The sequence below is a fragment of the Amblyraja radiata genome, chromosome 22 (genome assembly GCF_010909765.2).
Source record: "Amblyraja radiata isolate CabotCenter1 chromosome 22, sAmbRad1.1.pri, whole genome shotgun sequence".
Taxonomy (NCBI): Eukaryota; Metazoa; Chordata; class Chondrichthyes; order Rajiformes; family Rajidae; genus Amblyraja; species Amblyraja radiata.
Genome location: NC_045977.1, coordinates 21,797,915 through 21,817,552, shown reverse-complemented (window position 1 = coordinate 21,817,552; position 19,638 = coordinate 21,797,915). Strand labels below are relative to the sequence as shown.

At 52.0% G+C, this 19,638-nt stretch overlaps 2 protein-coding genes across 2 annotated transcripts; one reads left to right on the top strand and one right to left on the bottom strand.

Annotated features, from left to right (window-relative positions):
- The first annotated feature begins 2,510 nt into the window (after positions 1-2,510).
- Positions 2,511-18,931, top strand: mettl9 (methyltransferase like 9). Its single transcript, XM_033040402.1, has 5 exons — positions 2,511-3,104; positions 4,322-4,512; positions 5,460-5,669; positions 6,626-6,810; positions 18,224-18,931. The coding sequence occupies exons 1-5, from the start codon at positions 2,511-2,513 to the stop codon at positions 18,424-18,426; spliced, it is 1,383 nt and encodes a 460-aa protein (XP_032896293.1). The 3' UTR covers positions 18,427-18,931.
- Positions 8,416-17,620, bottom strand: igsf6 (immunoglobulin superfamily member 6). The gene is made up of 6 exons (XM_033040595.1): positions 17,250-17,620; positions 12,523-12,885; positions 11,435-11,520; positions 10,491-10,547; positions 10,033-10,119; positions 8,416-8,691 (listed from the first exon to the last, which is right to left on the bottom strand). The coding sequence occupies exons 1-6, from the start codon at positions 17,317-17,319 to the stop codon at positions 8,635-8,637; spliced, it is 720 nt and encodes a 239-aa protein (XP_032896486.1). The 5' UTR covers positions 17,320-17,620; the 3' UTR covers positions 8,416-8,634.
- Positions 18,932-19,638: the final 707 nt, after the last annotated feature.

Genomic DNA, 19,638 nt, shown 5'->3' with positions numbered 1-19,638 from the left:
TAGGGACTATTTACAATTTTTACTGAAGCCAATTAATCTACAAACCTGCACGTCTTTGGAGTGTGGGAGAAAACCCACGCGGTCACAGGGAGAACGTGTAAACTCCGTACAGACAGCAACCGTAGTCAGGGTCGAACCCGGGTCTCTGGCACTGTAAGACAGCAGCTTTACTGCTGCACCACTGTGCCATCCTACATTGTTGAATGTCTTGTGGAGGTTGCCTGAGTCTGGCCTGCCAATTAGGCTGTGGGAGAACTGACTGCATTGGCCACATCTGGGTCCAATCTGCCTTTAGCTTTGTGCCAAAACGTCTACTCGAGGATCTGAGGAGGGGTGTCTTCACTCATTCACATCTCACTCTCCACTGAAACAAATAGTTACAGGGTCAAAGATAGACACAAAGTGCTGGAGTAACCCAAAGAAGTCTGAAGAAGGGTCCTCACCTGAAACATCACCTTTTTCTCCAGAGATGCTACCTGACCCACTCAATTACTAATCTAGGCACTTTGTGTCTATATTTGGTATAAACCAGCATCTGCAGATCATAGCATCAGGGTGATACCACCAAATGCAACATTTATAGTGAAATACTGCAACTGCTCATTTCCAATGTTGCAAGTGTTTGCCTTCCAGCTGAAAAACGAAAGAAAAGCGAATCAAGAGAAGCGAACCGACATTGCTACAAAGAAACACTCTCTTTGTGGTATCGTGAGAACATAGAACAAACCACGACAAGGGAGAAGGCAGGAGAATGGGGTTTGAAGAGAAAGATAGATCAGCCATGATTAAATGGCGGAAAGGCTCCAAAGGCCGAATGGCCTAATTAAGTTCCTGTGTTATAGAACACAGGAACAGGCCCTTTGGCCCTCTATGTCTGTGCCAAACATGATGCCAGTTAAACTATTCTCCTCTGTCTGTATATAATTCATATCCCTCCATTCCCCTCGTATCCAAAAGCCTCTTAAACCCCACTATCCCATCTGCCTCCACCACCACTCCTAGCAGCATGTTCCAGGTACCCACCACTCTCTGTGTCAAAAAAACTTGCACATTTCCTTTAAACTTTAGACAGAACGAACTGCAGATGCTGGTTTACCAAAAAAAGTAACTCAGCCAGTCAGGCAACATTTCTGGAACATGGATATGCGATGGGTACCTGGAACATGCTGCTAGGATATGCGATGCTTTGGGTGTGACGAAGGGTTCCGACTCGAACATCACCTACCCCTGTTCTCCAGAACTGCTGCCTAACCTGATGAGTTAAGGGCCTGTCCCACTTGGCCGTCATTTGCGCCTAATTTACGCGTCATATGTAAAATAGGTCGACGCGTCGTGATGCGCAATGTCGCGCGCAAATCACACGCCAGCACAGCCGTCTGGTGCACGTGACGTCATTAGAATACCCTGCGGCGCGCGGCGACGTAACCACGCGTCACCACACGATACACGTGAGACGGGACGTCAGCATGCGACGCCACTTTGTGCGTTGGTGACACTACAAAATCCTGGAGCGCCGCGCGATACCTCGCGCCACTGCATGCGATTCCATGCCTCACCATGCGCAATGCGTGCGTCACGACGCGTCAACCTATTTTACAGATGACGTGTAAATGAGGCACAAATGACGGCCAAGTGGGACAGGCCCTTTACTCTGGCACTTTCTGTCCTTTAAACTTTGTCCCTCTCACCTTAACACAGTGCCTTCTATTCATTGCCATTACAAAGAACAGTGCCTTTCTCATCCTCCTAGTGTTTTTGTGCCAGTGATGAATTTTGGAAATACTGTCATGTGACAACCCCAGTAAGCTGCTGGGAACAGCGGAGATATATGATATATAACCGAATCCTCAGATGGCAGCAGTGTTGGTTGGGACCTTTGGGGAAGTCACCCCTACTCTTTACAATAACGTGACTGTGCGAATTTAGAGTAAATGCCAGGAATTAAACATCATGGTCTTTAAAAAACAAAATCAGAATTTTCAATAAAACACATTCCTGACCTTGGCATCTGGATGTCTTTATTTATTATAAACATGAAAGCAAACCTAACTTGTCCTTCTCAGACTTTAAGTTGGGTGTCGTTATTGTGTCGGGTCAAGGGAGGAGATCCTGCAGCCCATTGGCCCACAGGGGGCGCAGCGGGTAGAGCCAGTGCTTCACAGCGCCAGAGACCCGGGTTCAATCCTGACCTCGGGTGTTGTCTGTGTGAAGTTTGCATGTTCTTCCTGTGACTATGGGTTTCTTCCAGCTGCATCTGAGGCGCGGCTCCGGCGGAGCTGCCACGTTACCGGGGGCGGTTTAGGGGGGGGGGGGGGGGGGGGCCGGGGGAAGGGAGGGGGTAAAAGAGGTGGGCGGGGGCAGAGTAGAGAGAGAGAGAAGGGGGATCGGGGATAGGGGAGGGAATTGATGGGAGGGTTAAGGGTGGTAGGAAAGGAGAGGGGCAGAGAAATAGGGGAGTGGAAAGGGGTCATGAGAAGTGGGAGGGAGCAGAGGGAATGGGAAGGGGGGGAATGAGGGAGTGGAGAGTGGGGGGGTATCCGGGTGTGGAAGTGTCACGGGGCGGGGGCGGGCCGGGCCGCAGACACGTTGCAACAAGCAGCTCCCTGCTGCCTATCAGCAGCCGCAGGAAGGGGAAGTCGCATGTAATAAGGTGGGGGGTGGAGCTGGGAGTCCGCGGGCGCCGGACGGCTGGGGTCGGGTCGAGAGAGGGAGGTGCGGGACCCCCGGGGGAGGGGGAGAGTTCCCCGGAATCCCCAGGCTCGTGCACAGAGGGGGGGGGATCCCTGCGCGCGTGCCCGAGAGGAGGGGGTTCCCGGGGCTCGCGCACGAGCCGGGGAGGGGGTTTCCCCCAGACGCGCGCGCCGGTTAGGAAGAAGGGGGTAACCCCGGGATTCCACGGGTCGGGGGGGGGGGGGGGGGGGGTGTTGTTACCCCGGGATTCCCCCGGGACGGCGCGGGTACGCGAGGCGCTGCTCCTCTGCTACTTCGTGGCGCTGCTGCAGCTGCGGAGAATGTGGGGCGCCCGGTACCTGCGGAGCCCCCTCGCCCGCTCGCTGCTGCTCGACCCGCCGCCCTCGCACCGCCACGACCCCGGCCGCCTGCAGGTACGCGGCGCGGCGGGGGGCAGCGGAGAGGCTGCAGCGGGTCGACGGGCCGAGCAGCCTCGGGGTGTGGGCGGGACCGTCTACGCTTCGGGTCTGGGACTTGGGAGAACGGGGTGACAGTTCACAGGTCGGGGAAGGTGGAATGAGCTGCCAGAGGAGGTAGTTGCGGCAGGTCCTATAACAACATCTAAAATACACTTGGATAAGTATATGGATTGGAAAGTTTCCGAGAGATATGGCCAAATACGGGCAAAAGTGCAGAGAACATTGCCTGGAGATAATAATAATTACATTATAATACAAATAAATTATCCAAGATTGCAAAAACACAATTGAAAACCAAGTCCATAGAGGTGCAAGAGGCGGTCCGTGGTGCTCTGTTGCTGAGGTGGGGTTAGGGTTGTGCAGGTCGATTTAAGAACCTGATGGTTGTAGGAAAGTAGCTGTCCCAGAACCCGATGGTGTGGGGATTGAGGCCGGACGGTAGCAGTGAGAAGATGTCACGGCCCGGATGGTGGGGATCCGTGATGATCGATGTTGCCTCCTTCAGGCAGCGCCTGGTGTGGATGCTTTCGATGGAGGGGATAGCTGATGGTCCACCGCCCTCTGCAGCCTCTTGCGTTACTGTGCTTGGAATTGCCACACCAGGCCATGATGCAACGAGTCAGGATACTTTCCACAGTCAGTGCATCTGTATTCGATGCCAAATCTCTTTAAACCTGGAAGTCATAACCCTAAACCCAGAGCTGGAGGAGGTTGTTGGGGGCAGTGAGGTTATGAGAGGGTGGGTTTAGATTTATTATTGTCACCTATACCAAGGTACAGTGCAAAGCTTTGTTTTGCATGCTGTCTAATCAGATCAGATAATGCTATACATGAATACAATCAAGTCAAACTCAAGTACAATAGGTAGAGCAAAGAGGAAGATACAGAGTGCAGAATACTGTTCTCAGCATTGTAGTGCATCAGTTCCAGAGACAAAGTCCAATATCCACAATGAGGTAGAGGTGGAGTGGACAGTACCCTAGCTTATCGAAGTACCGAAGGGGGAGAGGGGGAGGGGAAAGGGGGGGAGAGGGGGAGGGGAAAGGGGGGCAGTGGGGAGGGGAGCAGGGAGGCAGTGGGGAGAGGAGAGGAGAGGGAGGCAGTGGGGACTGGGCGTGGTGCAGGTTTGTGTGGCGCTGGGACTTGATGCTTTGCCCTGTGCCCCGCTGCAGTGGTACTCGTGTGACACAGACTTGCTGCCAGATCACCTGCGGCCACTCTTTGTGCAGAGCCACCTGGACGGGGAGACGGTGGCGTTCCTCCGGCAGAGTTCGGAGAAGTCCGGCTGGCTCCTGGTCCAGATCTACCATTCCCTCGTCACCTCCGTCTTTGGATTCTTCATGTCCAAGACCTCCATCAATGGGTAAGGAGGCTGCGGTTCGCTCCTCTCCGCTTGTTCCTGCATCGTTAGGATCTCAGTATTCAGAGATGGCACAGTGGCGCAGCAGTTAGAGCCGCTACCTCTCAGCACCACAGACCCAGGTTTTCGGCCCAAAAGGGTTTCGGCCCAAAACGTTGCCTATTTCCTTCGCTCCATAGATGCTGCTGCACCCGCTGAGTTTCTCCAGCATTTTTGTGTACCTACTAGTCTATCAATGGTTGGCGCAGAATCAATGGGCCGAAGGGCCTGTTTCCTGCTGTATCTCTGACCACCTCTTGCACTACAATGGACTTTTGTAGGTGTGTATTTTTGCACTTGTCTTCTTTGCAGTTTCTTCATTTCACTCTCATGTAGAATTTATGCGACAAATGCATAAACGTTTTCTGTAATCAGTTCTCCAGATATGCTGCCTGTCCCGCTGAGTTACTTCAGCACTTTCACAAGTTCAAGGAGCAGAATTATCCCAATTGGCCCATCAACTCTACTCCACCATTCAATCATGGCTGATCTATCTTTCCCTCACAACCCCATTCTCCTGCCTTCTCCCTGTAACCCCTGACACCCTTACTAATCAAAAATCTGTCAATCAAAATATCAAATGGCTTGGCCTTCATCGCCATCTGTGGCAATGAATTCCACACATTCACCACCCTCTGACTGAAGAAATTCCTCCTCATCGCCTTTTTAAACATACGTCCTTTTCTTCTGAGTGTGCCCTCTGGTCCCAGACTCTCCCACTAATGGAAACATCACTCTATTCACTATTTGGTGAGTTTCAATGAGGGCCTCTCATTATTGCCACTCTGTGGCTAGATGGATGTTGCAATGGGTGGAGGAAGCTTGGCGTTGGGTGTGAACAGCAGGGGGAAGTTGGGCCGAATGGCCTGTGTCCAGGCAGTAACCCGGTGCCTCTCTCTCTCTCTCTGCAGGTTGCTGGGGAGGGGGTCGATGTTTGTGTTCTCTGAGGAGCAGTTGCTGGGCCTGTTGAGGGTGGGGCCGGAGTGGAAGACTGGCCGAGCCCTGGACCTGGGGGCCGGGGACGGGGAGGTCACCAAGATCATCGGCTCCCACGTGGAGGAGGTCTACGTCACCGAGGTCTCCCCCACCATGAAGTGGCAGCTGAGGAAGAAACACTACAGGTAAACATGGTCGCCGGTGGGAACTTGCCCAGCGACACTGCCCCTGCCTTCTGACCGGTCACACCAAAACAGAACAGAGAACCTTCTAGAAACACTCGACAGCTCGCTCTAACTCTGTGGAGAGAGCAACGGAGTCATTGTTTGAGATTCAAGACCTTTCCTCTCTCCACACATGCTGCCTGACCCACTGAGTCATTTCATAGAATCATACAATGCGAAAACAGCCACTTCAGCCCAACTTGCCCACGCCGACCAACATGTCCCATCTACACTAGTTCCACCTGCTCGCGTTTGGCCCATACCCCTCTAAAACTGACCTATCCATGTACCTGTATAAATGTTTCTTAAACGTTGTGATAGTACCTGCCTCAGATTAATTCAGATTGTCAGCATCTGCGGCTTGCAGATGACAAATGACCATGGTTAGGCCTGACTCGCTTCCTATCACCCATTCAAGAACAAGAACAAGAACTACCTCCTCCGGAAGCTTGTGGCACACACTACCGCCCTTTGTGTGAAAACGTTACCCCTCAGGTTCCAATTAAAACTTTCCCCACCTCACCTTAAACCAATGTCGTCTCGTTCATGATTCTCCTACTCTGGGTAAAAGACTGTGAATTCACCCGATCTATTCCCTTCACAACTTTATACACATCTATAAGATCACCCCTCATCCACTTGCGCCCCAAGGAATAAAGTCCTGGATGCCCAGGCTCTATAAGTAGCTTGGTCCCTCAAATCCTGGCGACATCCTTGTAAATCTTCTCTGCATCCTTCCCAGCTTGACAACACTGAATTTTATTCTGTAATGTACCATAGCAAGCATACCTTTACCGCTGTGTGTGCTGGTGTTGCCGATGTCTGTCAGGGAGCTGTTGCGTGCTGAGGTCCCTGTGCACACAGATACTGTTGAGGGTCGTGGCAGTAACTGTAGGCTCTCCCGCTGGGTGCTGCAGGGTGCTGGAGGTGGACGAGTGGCAGAGTGGCAGCCTGCAGTACGACCTGGTCAGCTGCCTCAACCTGCTGGACCGCTGCGACCAGCCACTCACCCTGCTGCGGGACATCCGCAACGTTCTGGAACCGCGCCATGGGCTCCTCATCCTCGCGGTGGTGCTGCCCTTCCAACCCTACGTGGAGAACGGTAAGTGCTGACACGGTGGGGAGGGTGTGGGCTGCGACCCAGGACTGGCACACAGTGTCGGAGTAACTCAGCGGGTCAGGCACCATCTCTGGAGAACGTGGATAGGTGACGTTTCAGGTCAAGACCCTTCTCCACTCTGAACAAGGGTCCCAACCCTTTAGACTTCACTTTACTTTACACTTCAGAGATAGAGCATGGAAATAGGCTCTTCGGCCCACCGAGTCCACGCCGATCACCGATCCCTACACAGCAGCACTATCCTACACGCTGGGGACAATGTACTATTTTACCGAAGCAAATTAACCTACAAACCTGTACATCTTTGGAGTGTGGGCGGAAACCATGGCACCCAGAAAAAAACCCACACGGTGAAAGCACAAACTCTGTAGAGACAGCACCTGAAGTCGGGATCGAACCCGGGTCTCTGGCGGTGTAAGTCAGCAACTCTGTGCCACTGTGCTGCCCTAATGTAACAATCCATGTTCTGAAACAACACAATCCGTGTTCTCCAGAGATGCTGCCTGACCCACTGGGTTATTCCAACACTTTGTGTCTTTCTGTGTATAAACCAGCATGTGACGTTTTGGGTCAGGACCCTTTTTCAAACTGGAAAGTCTGGAAGGTTTAGGTTTATTATTGTCATGTGCACCGAGGTGCAGAGACAAGCTTTGTTCTGCATGCAGTCCATACTGATCAGATAATACTATACGTAAATACAATCAAGTCAATCTCGAGCACAATAGGTCATAGCAATAGACTTTCCAGTTTGAAATAGGGAAGATACAGTGCAAAGTGCAAAATATAGTTCTCAGTATTGCAGCGCTTCAGTTCCAGAGACAAAGTCCAATGTCCGCAATGGGGTAGAAGTGAATCAGTACCCTAGTTTATGGAAGGACTGTTCAGAGCCTGATAACAGAGGGGAAGAATCTGTTCCTGAGTCCGTTCCTGTCTCCTGAGAGGCACAGAATTCAGTCTCGATCTGAATATAAAAATATTTTTTCCAGTTTGAAGAAGGGTCACAACTAAAAACATCAAACATCACATATTCCTTTTCTCCAGAGATGCTGCATAACTCACTGAGTTACTCCAGCTTTTTGTGTCCCTCTGGCGTCTGCAGTTCCCATAAAAATAGGTTTATATACTTTTTATCAGATCTCCTCTCAACCTGCAATGTTCCAGAGAAAATAATCCAAGTTTGTCCATCTTCTCCCTGTACCTAATCTAATCTCTCTAATCCAGGCAGCATTCTGGTAAACCTCCTCCACACCCTCTCCAAAACCTCCCCCCCCCCCCCCTCCCCAGGATATCAATCCTTGAAATGCAGGATCCCGCCCAACCCGTATTACCCTCTCAGCTTTGTTTAGTTTATTGTCACATGCAGTGAAAAGCATTTTTATCACATGCTATCCCGTCAGCGGAAAGACTATACATACAGATGCACCATTGTTTTTCCAGCATCTCCTTTAATGCAGACAAAATTACTTGAAATGCTACCCCCAGCAGCCCTCACTCCCCCCCTCCCACCCCAGCAGCCCCCCCCCCTCCTTCCCCCAGCAGCCCCACCCCATCCCAGCCTCCTCCCCCCCCCCCCCCCCCCCCCCCCAGCAGCTTAGGTGGATCCTTCTGGTATCGTTGGACTCCTCGCGGAGGCCGCGACCTCTGTTTCTCTGGCAAAACGGAGAATCCAGCAAGGCTCTGGAACCAAGGGTGCCGGAGAATCAGTGATGGACCTCAACATGCAGGGGATGTGGTGAATGCTGCTGAAGGCTGATGGACCATTTCTAGACCAGTCCCTCCATCTCCTGCTGCTCACTGAGCAGAGCTTCACACGTTCTGATAGATGGACTCGTCAACGGGACCAGCCGTGTGTTGCTGCGGTGGCTGCAAGTGAGAAGATACGAGACATGTTACTGGAAATGTCTGGCCCAGCGGGAACCTTTTAGACTTTAGCGAAACAGCATGAAACCAGGCCCTACGTGCTGCCCAACATCCGTGCTGACCAGCGATCACCTCGTACACGAGCACTCTCCTACACACTAGGGGCAATTTGCAATTTACCTACAAACCTGTACGACTTTGGAGTGTGGGAGGAAATCAGAGAAAACCCATGAAGTCTCGGGGAGAACGTACAAACTCCGTACAGACAGCACCCAAGATCAGGATCGAACCCAGATCTTTGGCGCTGTAAGGCAGCCACTGTGCGGCCCACAGGATGATAGCTTTATTAATGTCGCGTGTACTGAGGTAACAGTGAAAGATTGTTTTGTGTGCTGGAAAGACGCAAAGTGCTGGAGTAACTCAGTGAGTCAAGCAGCATCTCTGGAGAACATGGATAGGTGACGTATGGGGTCGGGATCTTGTGTGCTATCCAGTCAAGTCATACCATGCACAATTACACCAAGGAGTGTAATAGAGAATATCAACCGTGCAGACTATAATGATACTGCTACAGAGAAATTGCAGAGAATAAAAGTGCAAGGGTTGCTATGAGGTAGATTGGAAGATTGGGTATTCAACATATGAGAAACTTGTTCAGGTTTTGGGGAGTGAAGGCAGCTATAATCCTTTCTTCTGACCCGCCTGCTAGTGAGAGGGGAACTCAGCATCTGTGGAGGGGCAACATTTAAAGGAAATGTGCGAGGCAATTTTTGTTTACACAGAGAGTGGTGAGTGCCTGGAACACGCTGCCAGGGGTAGTGCTGGATGTGGATACGATAGAGGTATTTAAGAGGCTTTTTGATAGGCACGTGGATATTTTAAACATTTAAAACAATTCCACTGTCTACACCGCATCTGCACCATACCAGGACATCGGAGTTAGCCTTATTCTTTTGGAAACGGGGGTTCCCCTCTTCCATTATAGATGACGCTCTCACTAGGGTCTCCTCAATATCCCGCAGCTCCAAACTTACTCCCCCTCCCCCCCATTTATAACAAGGCAGAGTCCACCTTGTCCTCACCTTCCACCCCATCAGCCGTCGCATACAGCATATAATCCTCCGACATTTAAAATCTCGACCCGAAACGCCGCCCATTCCTTCTCTCCAGAGATGCTGCCTCACCCGCTGAGATACTCCAGCATTTTGTGTCTACCTTGGATATGCAGGGATATGGATCAGTGCAGACAGAGGAGATTAGTTTAACTAGGCATCATGTTCAGCACGGACGTTGTGGGCCGAAGGGCCTGTTCCTGTGCTGGACCATTACCGTGTTCTCACTTACCGAGAGCGAAGAGTGACTCCCCTTCCGGAACTTGCTGTGGAGCTCGTGGGCGATTGCCTGGAGCGCAAGGCTCCCCGACTCCTCAACCTGTTGTGGGCAGGGGGAGACTGTCAGTGGGGGAGGGAAGAGGGCAGGTGGGGGGGGGGGGGGGGGGGGGGGGAGAGAGGGGGCAGGGTTGTGATGGGGGTGGGGGAAGGTGGAGAGGCAGGAGGGAGTTTGTCAGTGGGGGAGGGGGGTGGGGCGGCAGGAGACAGTGTCGGCGGTGATGATGAAGGGGGAGGGGCAGGTTGGGAGGAGGGGGAGACACTCAGTCGGGGAGGTGGAGGGGAAGAGAGGAGGGTGGGGGGGGGGACATTATCAGCGGGGGTGGGGTGGTGGAGGGGGAGGGGGCAGGAGGGAGACAATGTCAGTGGGCACTGGGGGAGGGGGGGACGAGGAGGTGCGCACGGCTCACTCACAAGGCTGCTGGAACTCCTGTGCTGGAGGTCGACCTTCCTGCTGGGTTTGAGGGTTTGCTGCAGGAAAGGTAAAGAGCCGGTGAGGGGGGGTTACAGCAATGACCCTCCCCATCCTCAAACAGCTTCCGCCCCCTCCAGCCCTGCCCCCGCTGCCCTCTGCCCCCCCTGCCCCATCCACCCCCTGCCCCCTCTGCCCTGCCCCCTCCGCCCCCTGCCCCCTCCGCCCCCTGCCCCCTCCAGCCCTGCCCCCTCCAGCCCTGCCCCCTCCAGCCCTGCCCCCTCCGCCCCCTGCCCCCTCCAGCCCTGCCCCCTCCACCCCGTGCCCCCTCCACCCCCTGCCCCACACTCCAATTTGTTTGTACCATTGCCTCTGGTGTTTGCTCAGGCAAGTGGTTGATGGGTTTTGGGACCAAGACGAAAGAAACTGCAGATACCGGTTTACAAAAAAAAGTCATGAAGTGATGGAGTAACTCCAGCATCTCTGGAGAACATGGATGGGTGACGTGTCTGTTCTGGATCCTTCTTCAGACTGACGCAAAACGTTGCCTATCTATGTCCTCCAGAGATGCTGAGTTAGTCCAGCGCGTTGTGTAGAAAGGAACATGAGCAGCAGATGCTGGTTTATATGGAAGATAGGCACAAAATGCTGGAGTAATTCGGCGGGTCGGGTGGCATCTCTGGAGAAAAAGGATGGGTGATGTTTGGGGCCGGGACCCTTCTTGAGTCTGGAGAAACATCCCGATTGGAAACATCACCCATCCATGTTCTGACCCGCTCAATTACTCCAGCACTTTGTGTCTATCTTACTCCAGCTCTGTGTTGCTTTAGGAGAATTTCTGGGTTATTGGCTGCTAGAGGGATGAGCCCCCCCCCCGCACAATTTCTCTGGCGTTCCCTCCTGATTCCCCCCCCCCCTCTCCTCCTCCTTCATGGCCGCCACTCACCAGGAGGTTGATGGTGATGCATAGAGCGTAGATAGAGAGGACGGCGATCAGGATTGACTGGAGCCACAGATCGATCCCCCCGTGATCTGCAACAGAAAGATGTCCACTGTGAAACACCCGGTAGAACTCGCCAGTCATCGGGTACAACTGCAGATGCTGGTTTGCACTGAAGGTAGACGCAAAAAGCTGGAGTAACTCAGCGGGTCAGACAGCATCTCTGGGGAAAAGGGATAGGTGACATTCCACGTCAGAGATGCTGCTTGACCCGCTGAGTTACTCCAGCTTTTTGTGTCTATCCAGCCATCACTTACTGGCCAGGCTTTGTCCAACCCGTAACTCTCTTTTCCAGCTCCCCTCCCCCCCCCCCCCCCCCCCCAAACCATCAGCCTGAATAAGGGTACTGACACGATAACGTTGTCTGTCCATCCCCTCCACAGATGCTGCCTGACCCACAGAATTCCTCCAGCACTTTGTGTTTTGCTCAAGTTTCCAGCATCTGGAGTCTCCAATTAATCTCCAGTTAAGGGAGTGATCTCATAGAGGTGTATAAGATCATGAGAGGAATAGATCGGGTGAATGCACAGAGTCTTTTACCCAGAGTAGGGGAATCGAGAACCAGAGGGCATAGCTTTAAGGTGATAGGGTAAAGATGTGGGGCAACTTTTTCCCACAGAGGGTGGTGGGTTTATGGAACGAGCTGCCAGAGGAGGTAGTTGAGGCACGTAATATCACAATATTTAAAAGACATTTGGACAGGTACGTGGATAAGAACAGTTTAGAGGGACATGGGCCAAACGCATGCAGGTTGGAGTCATGCAGGTGGGGTGTGTGGTGGAGAGGGAAGAGCGTGGAAAGGGATGGGGGGACGTGGAGAGCAATTTCAAGCCATATAGAGTCATGCTGTGCGGAAACAGATCCTTCGGCCCAACTTTGGGCCGAAGGATCTGTTTCCACACAGCATAACTCTATATGGCTTGAAATTGCTCTCCACGTCCCCCCCTCCCTCTCTACACTCTTCGCTCTCCACACACCCCCTACCCCCCCCCCACCCCCACCCCTCTCCATGATGTTGAGATGATGTGACTAACCTGTGACTTTGAGGGTGGTGCCGTTGCCGGCTTGCCGGGCAGTGAGAGCAGAGGTGTGGTTGTAGGCCACGGTGCAGATGTAGACCCCGCTGTCCTCCCCGGTTACCTGCCCGATGCGCAGATTGGCCGTCCCCTTCCCGACAGGCGCTTGCAGCTGGAACCTGCCGCCGTCCACCTCGTCCGGGCACTCTCCCACACACAGCTTCCGGGACCTGTCGCCGTGGATACTGTACCAGGTGACCTGCGGCTGGCCCGAGCAGTGGCGGGCGGTGAAGTTACAGGTGATGGTCACGTTGCTGGCCAGCTGCTCGACCACTAGAGGCTTCTGTTGGACGGCCACGACACACGTGGCAGCAACTAACCCTGTGGGGAGAAACACCCGCTCTTTGATTCCCCTCTTGGCGCTGAGCTGAAGATGTTTCCGCGACACAAGTAAGAGGCCATTTGGGCCCAAAGTCTCGGCCTAATGCCCCTGTCCCACTTAGGAAACCTGAACGGAAACCTCTGAAGACTTGGTGCCCCACCCAAGGTTTCTGTGCGGTTCCCGGAGGTTGCAGGTGGTTGCCGGAGGTTGCAGGTAGTGGAAGCAGGTAGGGAGACTGAGAAAAACCTCTGGGAACCGCACGGAAACCTTCGGTGGGGCGCAAAGTCTCCAGAGGTTTCCGCTCAGGTTTTCTAAGTGGGACAGGGGCTTAAGATAGTAAGTGCCAAGCAGGATCTGTGCTGCCACAGGGCCAGGTACCACCATCTCCATCAAGTCTTGAGGTTCAATGGCAATATCATCAAACTCTTAGAACAGAGGTAGAGTTGCTGCCTCACAACAGTAGAGACCTGGGTTCGATCCTGACCACCCGTGCTGTCTGGACAGAGTTTGTACGTTCTCCCTGTGACCGCGTGGGTTTTCTCCAGCAACTCCGGTTTCCTCCCACCTTCCAAAGATGTGTGGGTTTGTAGGTTAATTAGCTTCTGTAAAGTGTCCCTAGAGTCCAGGATAGTGCCTAGTGTAAGGGGGTGATCGCTGGTCAGCGCGGACTCGGTGGGCCGAAGGACCAGTTTCTGTGCCATATCTGTGTGACACTCTCCCACCACCCCTAGTGCTACAGTCGGTGAGGGAGAGGATTGGTTTTGCTCCTGGATAGAGTGGCCACTGGAGACAGCCGTGTCTTGTGATCAGACAGGGGGGTGGGGTGGAGGGGGAAGGAGATATTTTTATTTGTCAGATAGAGAGTGGCTTTATAGGAGCAGGAAGTTATGCAATGCAGTGCAGTTACTGGCAGTGAATGTCGTTGGTATATTGATGCCGTGGTCTTGAGCAATTGAGGAACAATGATAAATCTGCAGAAGCAATAACTACAAGAAGACACAAGGAACTGCAGATACTGGTTTACAAACAAAAGACGCAAACCCTGGAGTAACTCAGCGGGTCAGGCTGCATCTCTAAGTGTTATCGCAACTATTTAGCGCAAGGTTTTGCACCAAAGTTCAATTAACAACAGCTGGATGGCACAGTGGCGCAGCGGGTAGAGCCAGACACCTGGGTTCGAGCCTGACTTTGGGTGCTGTCTGTGTGGTGTTTGCGTGTTCTCACTGTGATTGCACGGGTCTTCTCCCACATCCCCAAAAATGTGCGGGTTTGTAGGTTAACTGGCCTCTATAATTGCCCTTAGTGTGTGGGGAGCGGATGAGTAAACGGGATCACACAGAACTAGTGTGAACAGGTGATGATGGTCAGCATGGACTCGGTGGGCCGAAAGGCCTGTTTCCATGCTGTATCTCACAATCATATCAATTCCCGGGTCAGGAAATCCTTCAGAGGGGTGAACCCCCGAAAAGCACCTGGTCCTGATGGTATACCCGGCCGTGTTCTAAAAACCTGTGCGGACCAACTGGCGGGAGTTTTTACGGACATTTTCAATCTCTCACTTCTGAGGTCTGAGGTCCCCACCTGCTTTAAAAGGGCATCAATTATACCGGTGCCCAAGAAGAGTAAGGTGACATGCCTCAATGACTATCGACCAGTGGCACTAACGCCGGTGGTGATGAAGTGCTTTGAGAGGTTGATCATGGAGCAAATCAACTCCTACATCGACAAAAACCTGGACCCACTGCAGTTCGCGTACCGCCACAACAGATCAACGGTGGATGCGATCTCGCTGGCCCTCCACTCCGCACTGGACCACTTGGACAACAAAAACTCATATGTCAGGCTGTTATTCATTGATTACAGCTCGGCATTTAACACAATCATCCCCTCCAAACTGGTTACCAAACTCGCAGAACTGGGTCTCTGCGCATCCCTCTGCAACTGGATCCTCGACTTCCTCGTCCACAGACCACAGTCTGTTCGTATTGGTGGAAATGTGTCAGCCTCAATAACAATCAGCACGGGAGCACCTCAAGGCTGCGTGCTCAGCCCCCTGCTGTACTCACTCTATACCCATGACTGCGTAGCGAACCACAGTGCGAACTCCATCATCAAGTTCGCTGACGACACCACTATTGTGGGGCGTATCACTGATGGGGATGAGTCAGAGTACAGAAGAGAGATCGAGCAACTGTCCATATGGTGCCAGCGCAATAACCTGGCCCTCAACACCAGCAAAACCAAGGAACTGATTGTGGACTTTGGAAGGAGTAGGAGGGGGACCCACAGCCCCATTTATATCAACGGGTCGATGGTTGAAAGGGTCAAGAGCTTCAAATTCCTGGGCGTGCACATCTCTGAAGATCTTTCCTGGTCCGAGAACACTAATGCAATCATCAAAAAAGCACATCAGCGCCTCTACTTCCTGAGAAGATTACGGAGAGTCGGATTGTCAAGGAAGACTCTCTCTAACTTCTACAGGTGCACAGTCGAGAGCATGCTGACCGGTTGCATCGTGGCTTGGTTCGGCAATTTGAGCGCCCTGGAAAGGAAAAGACTACAAAAAGTAGTAAACACTGCCCAGTCCATCATCGGCTCTGACCTTCCTTCCATCGAGGGGATCTATCGCAGTCGCTGCCTCAAAAAGGCTGGCAGTATCATGAAAGACCCACACCATCCTGGCCACACACTCATCTCCCTGCTACCTTCAGGTAGAAGGTACAGGAGCCTGAAGACTGCAACAACCAGGTTCAGGAATAGTTACTTCCCCTCAGCCATCAGGCTATTAAACCTGGCTCGGACAAAACTCTGATTATTACCAACCACTTTCTGTTATTTGCACTATCAGTTTATTTATTCATGTGTGTATATATTTATATCATGGTATATGGACACATTTATCTGTTTTGTAGTAAATGCCTACTATTTTCTGTGTGCTTAAGCAAAGCAAGAATTTCATTGTCCTATACAGGGACACATGACAATAAACTAACTTGAACTTGAACTTGAACTTGAAATCCTCCCACAGTCTCCCCATCACCACTCATTTATAATTCTAGTCTTCCTAAATATTGGGTCTTGCTTTAACAATGCCACGACCACACAGCTGCCTCGTGCTGAAATATCTCTGTTGTAGAAATCATTGCATTTAACTGTGTATCTTTCTGCTTTCGTTACTGAGATAGTAAAACCGGCTGTTTGAGAGTGAAGAGAAAAACTGCAAGACATGGGTCAATAATGTTCATTCCTGTCAATATGAAACTGTGAAATGTTTTTTCCGAGTTTATAGGAGCAGAATTAGGCCATTTGGCCCACAGTCTATTCCGTCATTCAATCATGGCTGATCTATCTTTCTCTCTCAACCCCATTTTCCTGCCTTCACCCCATAACCCCTGGCGGGTACCCGTACTAATCAAGAACCTGTCAACCTCCACCTGAAAAATACCCAATGACCTGGCCTCCACCGCTGCCTGTAGCAATGAATTCAATAGATTCACCACCCTCTGGCTAAAGAAAAGTCCTCTCATCTCTCTAAAGGTATGTTCTTATATTCTGAGGCTGTGCCCTCTGGTCCTGGACTCTCCCACTAGTGGAAACACCCTCTCCACATTCAGTCTGACGGATTTTGCAAGAAAGATTGATTTGATTTTGAACATTATCTTTCTTAATTATAATCAATCCTACAAACTCTCTCTGAAATCCTGCCACTGCTGTGGTTACTGTTAACGGCGCCAACAGTTTACAGTAAGCTTCATACCGTTACACAGTCGGTTTCATTATCAGCAAGAAGTGTTGCTGTGAGAATGCTTGTCCCAAGATACCATCAAAAGAGCTTTCTTTAATTCAGTATTGCCTGGATATGAACAGGATATACTTTAACATCCCAGTGAATGATCCAGGAATGCAAGGCAATTGTCCCAATGGTTAGGATCAGAGTGAAGCACCCTCTGAACCGTCCCATCACACACACCCAGGGTCAGATACGGAGTGAAGCTCCCTCCGCACCATCCTGTCACACACTCCTAGGTCACAGATTAGACACAGAGTGATGTCGTGATGGTTCTGTGGTTTGTGCGTGCCCTATGTTTCCGTTCATGAGCTGGAAACTATCAACAGGGGACTAACTTAGACAGGCAAGTTGGTCAACATGGATGAGTAGGGCCGAAGGGCCTGTTCCCTGTTGTATTACACTGTCACTTGAACATCCGCTGCCTCTCACTGACGGGGGAGCTCTCCACTGCCTGACTGACTGACCTCGCAAATCCCACTGTCCTGATCGCCCTCCATCAGTGCAGGGCGGTGTCACCGACCGCCTTGGACCCACCGAGGGGAGAGGAGGGGAAGTGAGTGAACGAGCTCTCACCTGCTGTGCGGAGATCCATGACCAGGAGTAACAGGGAGAGAGGGGTTGTACATCGCACTCCAAGCCCCATGGCCCCAGCCCAAAGCAAGAGCTCTGCTCACAGGTTCCTCATTGCGAAATGATTTCCTTCTGGCTGGGAGTGTTGGCAGGGACACACACTGAACCCACCCCCTGCGATGATCTGTACACGTGATGACTTGTCACGGAGCCCGACAACTTGCCGAGTCAGTGTCTGCAGCCTCCAGGAGCTAGTCTATGTGTATTGTTGTCACGTGTACTGTGGTACGGTGAAAAGCCTTTGTATCACATACAATCCAAACAGGTCAGATAATACTAACCATCTGAACTGTCCTCTCACCAACTCGAGAGCGGTCCTGACCTCCCATCTTCCTCATTGGAGACCCCCTTCATAGAAACAGAAACATAGAAATTAGGTGCAGGAGTAGGCCGTTCGGCCCTTCGAGCCTGCACCGCCATTCAATATGATCATAGCTGATCATCCAACTCAGTATCCCGTACCTGCCTTCTCTCCATACCCCGATCCCCTTAGCCACAAGGGCCACATCTAACTCCCTTCAATCGGGTTTTATCTTGCACTAAACGTTATTCTCTTTAATCCTGTGTCTGTACACTGTGGCTTGATTGTAATCATGAACAGGGCTCTCTGTGCTGTCTCTCCCACAGCAGGAGGAGTGGGATGGGGGAGAGGAAGCGGGTGTGGGGAAAAGGTGAGGATGGGGTGGGGTTGGGGAATTGGAACCACCTGCTGATTGTGCTGTCTGTCGCCCTGCAAATGGGTGATGGGAGGAGTGGGGGAGGGTAAAGTGGAGTTGGGGGGGGAGGGGTGAAGCGGGACTGCACTGCCTCTCCCCCACAGGAGGGGGGGAGGGGGGGGGTGGGGGGGGCGAGGATGTTGGGGTGAGGGGAGGAGGCGGAGCGGGTCCACCGACTGACTGCTGTGTCTCCCCCTGCAGGCGGGCGCTGGGAGCGACCGGCGGAGTGGCTGCATGTGACCGGGGATACGTGGGAGGAGCAGGCGTGCAGCCTGAGCGAGGCACTGGCTGGGGCCGGCTTCACCGTGGTCTCCTTCAGCCGCCTGCCCTACCTGTGCGAGGGGGACCTGTACCGCGAGCACTACGTCCTGGACGACGCCGTCTTCGTGCTCGCCCCCGCCTGACGGGAGGGGGAGGGCACGGTTTCCCGGCCTGTAACGTGGATCCGACCTGAAACGTCGACCGTCCCTCTGCCTCCACAGACGATGTCCAAATGGCCGCTGTGTTCCTGAGGATGAGGCAGTTTGTCTCATTCTCCGGGTTCCAGCACCTGTAGCCTCCGTATATACCTGCAACTGTGTGTGTGCAGATGTGCACTATATGTCTGCAATTGTATGCATGCAGATGTGCACAACTTGTCTGCAAGTGTGTGTAGGTGTGCACACTAGGCAATTGTGAGTGTGTGTGTGCACACTATGTCTGCGATTGTGTGTGTGCAGATATGGCCAATATGTGCAATTATGAATGTGAACATGTACAAATGTGCACAACATCTGTGATTGTGATGAAGTGCATATGAACACGTCAGTGCAATTGTGAGCATGGAAATGTGCATAATATGTCTGCAATTGTGAGCATGTACGTTCACAATTGCACGGACATAATGTGCATATTTGCGGGAGGTGGGACTGGGTGGACCAGCCCAGCGGCCATTGTCAGCCCGGGGGGAGCTGGAGACTGCAGGGGATGAGGGTGGAGACGGGGCGGGATGGATCCTCTCCTCCACCGCGTGCCTCCGTACAGTCGTCACTCTCACTCGTCCTTATGTTGGTGATGAACTGCGAACGTCACCATTGAAACCATCTCAATGCAGACTGCACAATTACACCAATGGGAGCAAAATTGATATTTTACATTCCAAACATGAAGTGTTTTAATTTTGTAGATTGCATTTTAACTTGGAAAAGGCGTTAACTGATGCCTAGGGTGTGTTTTCTTAATCAGTGTTACAGGGCTTACAATGACTGAAATTAAATAAATAAACTTTCCTTACATTTGATTGCTGTGCATATTGACTTTCTTACGATAATCAATTTTAATAATTGACTTTCTTACGATAATCTGTCAATTTTAACACTACGATCTTTATTTTCAGATCTCCCAACCCTCTACTCTGTATAAATACCTAAAACATAGAACAGTATAGCACAAGAACAGGCCCTTCGGCCCACAATGTCCATGCCGAACCTGATGCCATCTCTGATCTACCTGCACGTGATCCATATCCCTCCTTTCCCTGCGCCTATGTAAAAGCCTCTTAAAAGCCACTATCATATCTGCCTCAACCACGGCACAGTGGTGCAGCAGGTAGTGCTGCTGCCTCACAGTGTCAGAGA

Bases quoted from the DNA above. Each gene is read 5' to 3' on its own strand.
- mettl9 (XM_033040402.1), top strand. From the start codon at position 2,511: ATGAGGGAGTGGAGAGTGGGGGGGTATCCGGGTGTGGAAGTGTCACGG. The intron at 4,513-5,459 runs GTAAGGAGGCTG...CTCTCTCTGCAG, and splicing joins TCCAAGACCTCCATCAATGG to GTTGCTGGGGAGGGGGTCGA. The intron at 6,811-18,223 runs GTAAGTGCTGAC...CTCCCCCTGCAG, and splicing joins CCAACCCTACGTGGAGAACG to GCGGGCGCTGGGAGCGACCG.
- igsf6 (XM_033040595.1), bottom strand. From the start codon at position 17,319: ATGGGGCTTGGAGTGCGATGTACAACCCCTCTCTCCCTGTTACTCCTG. The intron at 11,521-12,522 runs GTTAGTCACATC...TTTCTGTTGCAG, and splicing joins CACCACCCTCAAAGTCACAG to ATCACGGGGGGATCGATCTG. The intron at 10,120-10,490 runs GTGAGTGAGCCG...TGCCCACAACAG, and splicing joins ACAGGAGTTCCAGCAGCCTT to GTTGAGGAGTCGGGGAGCCT.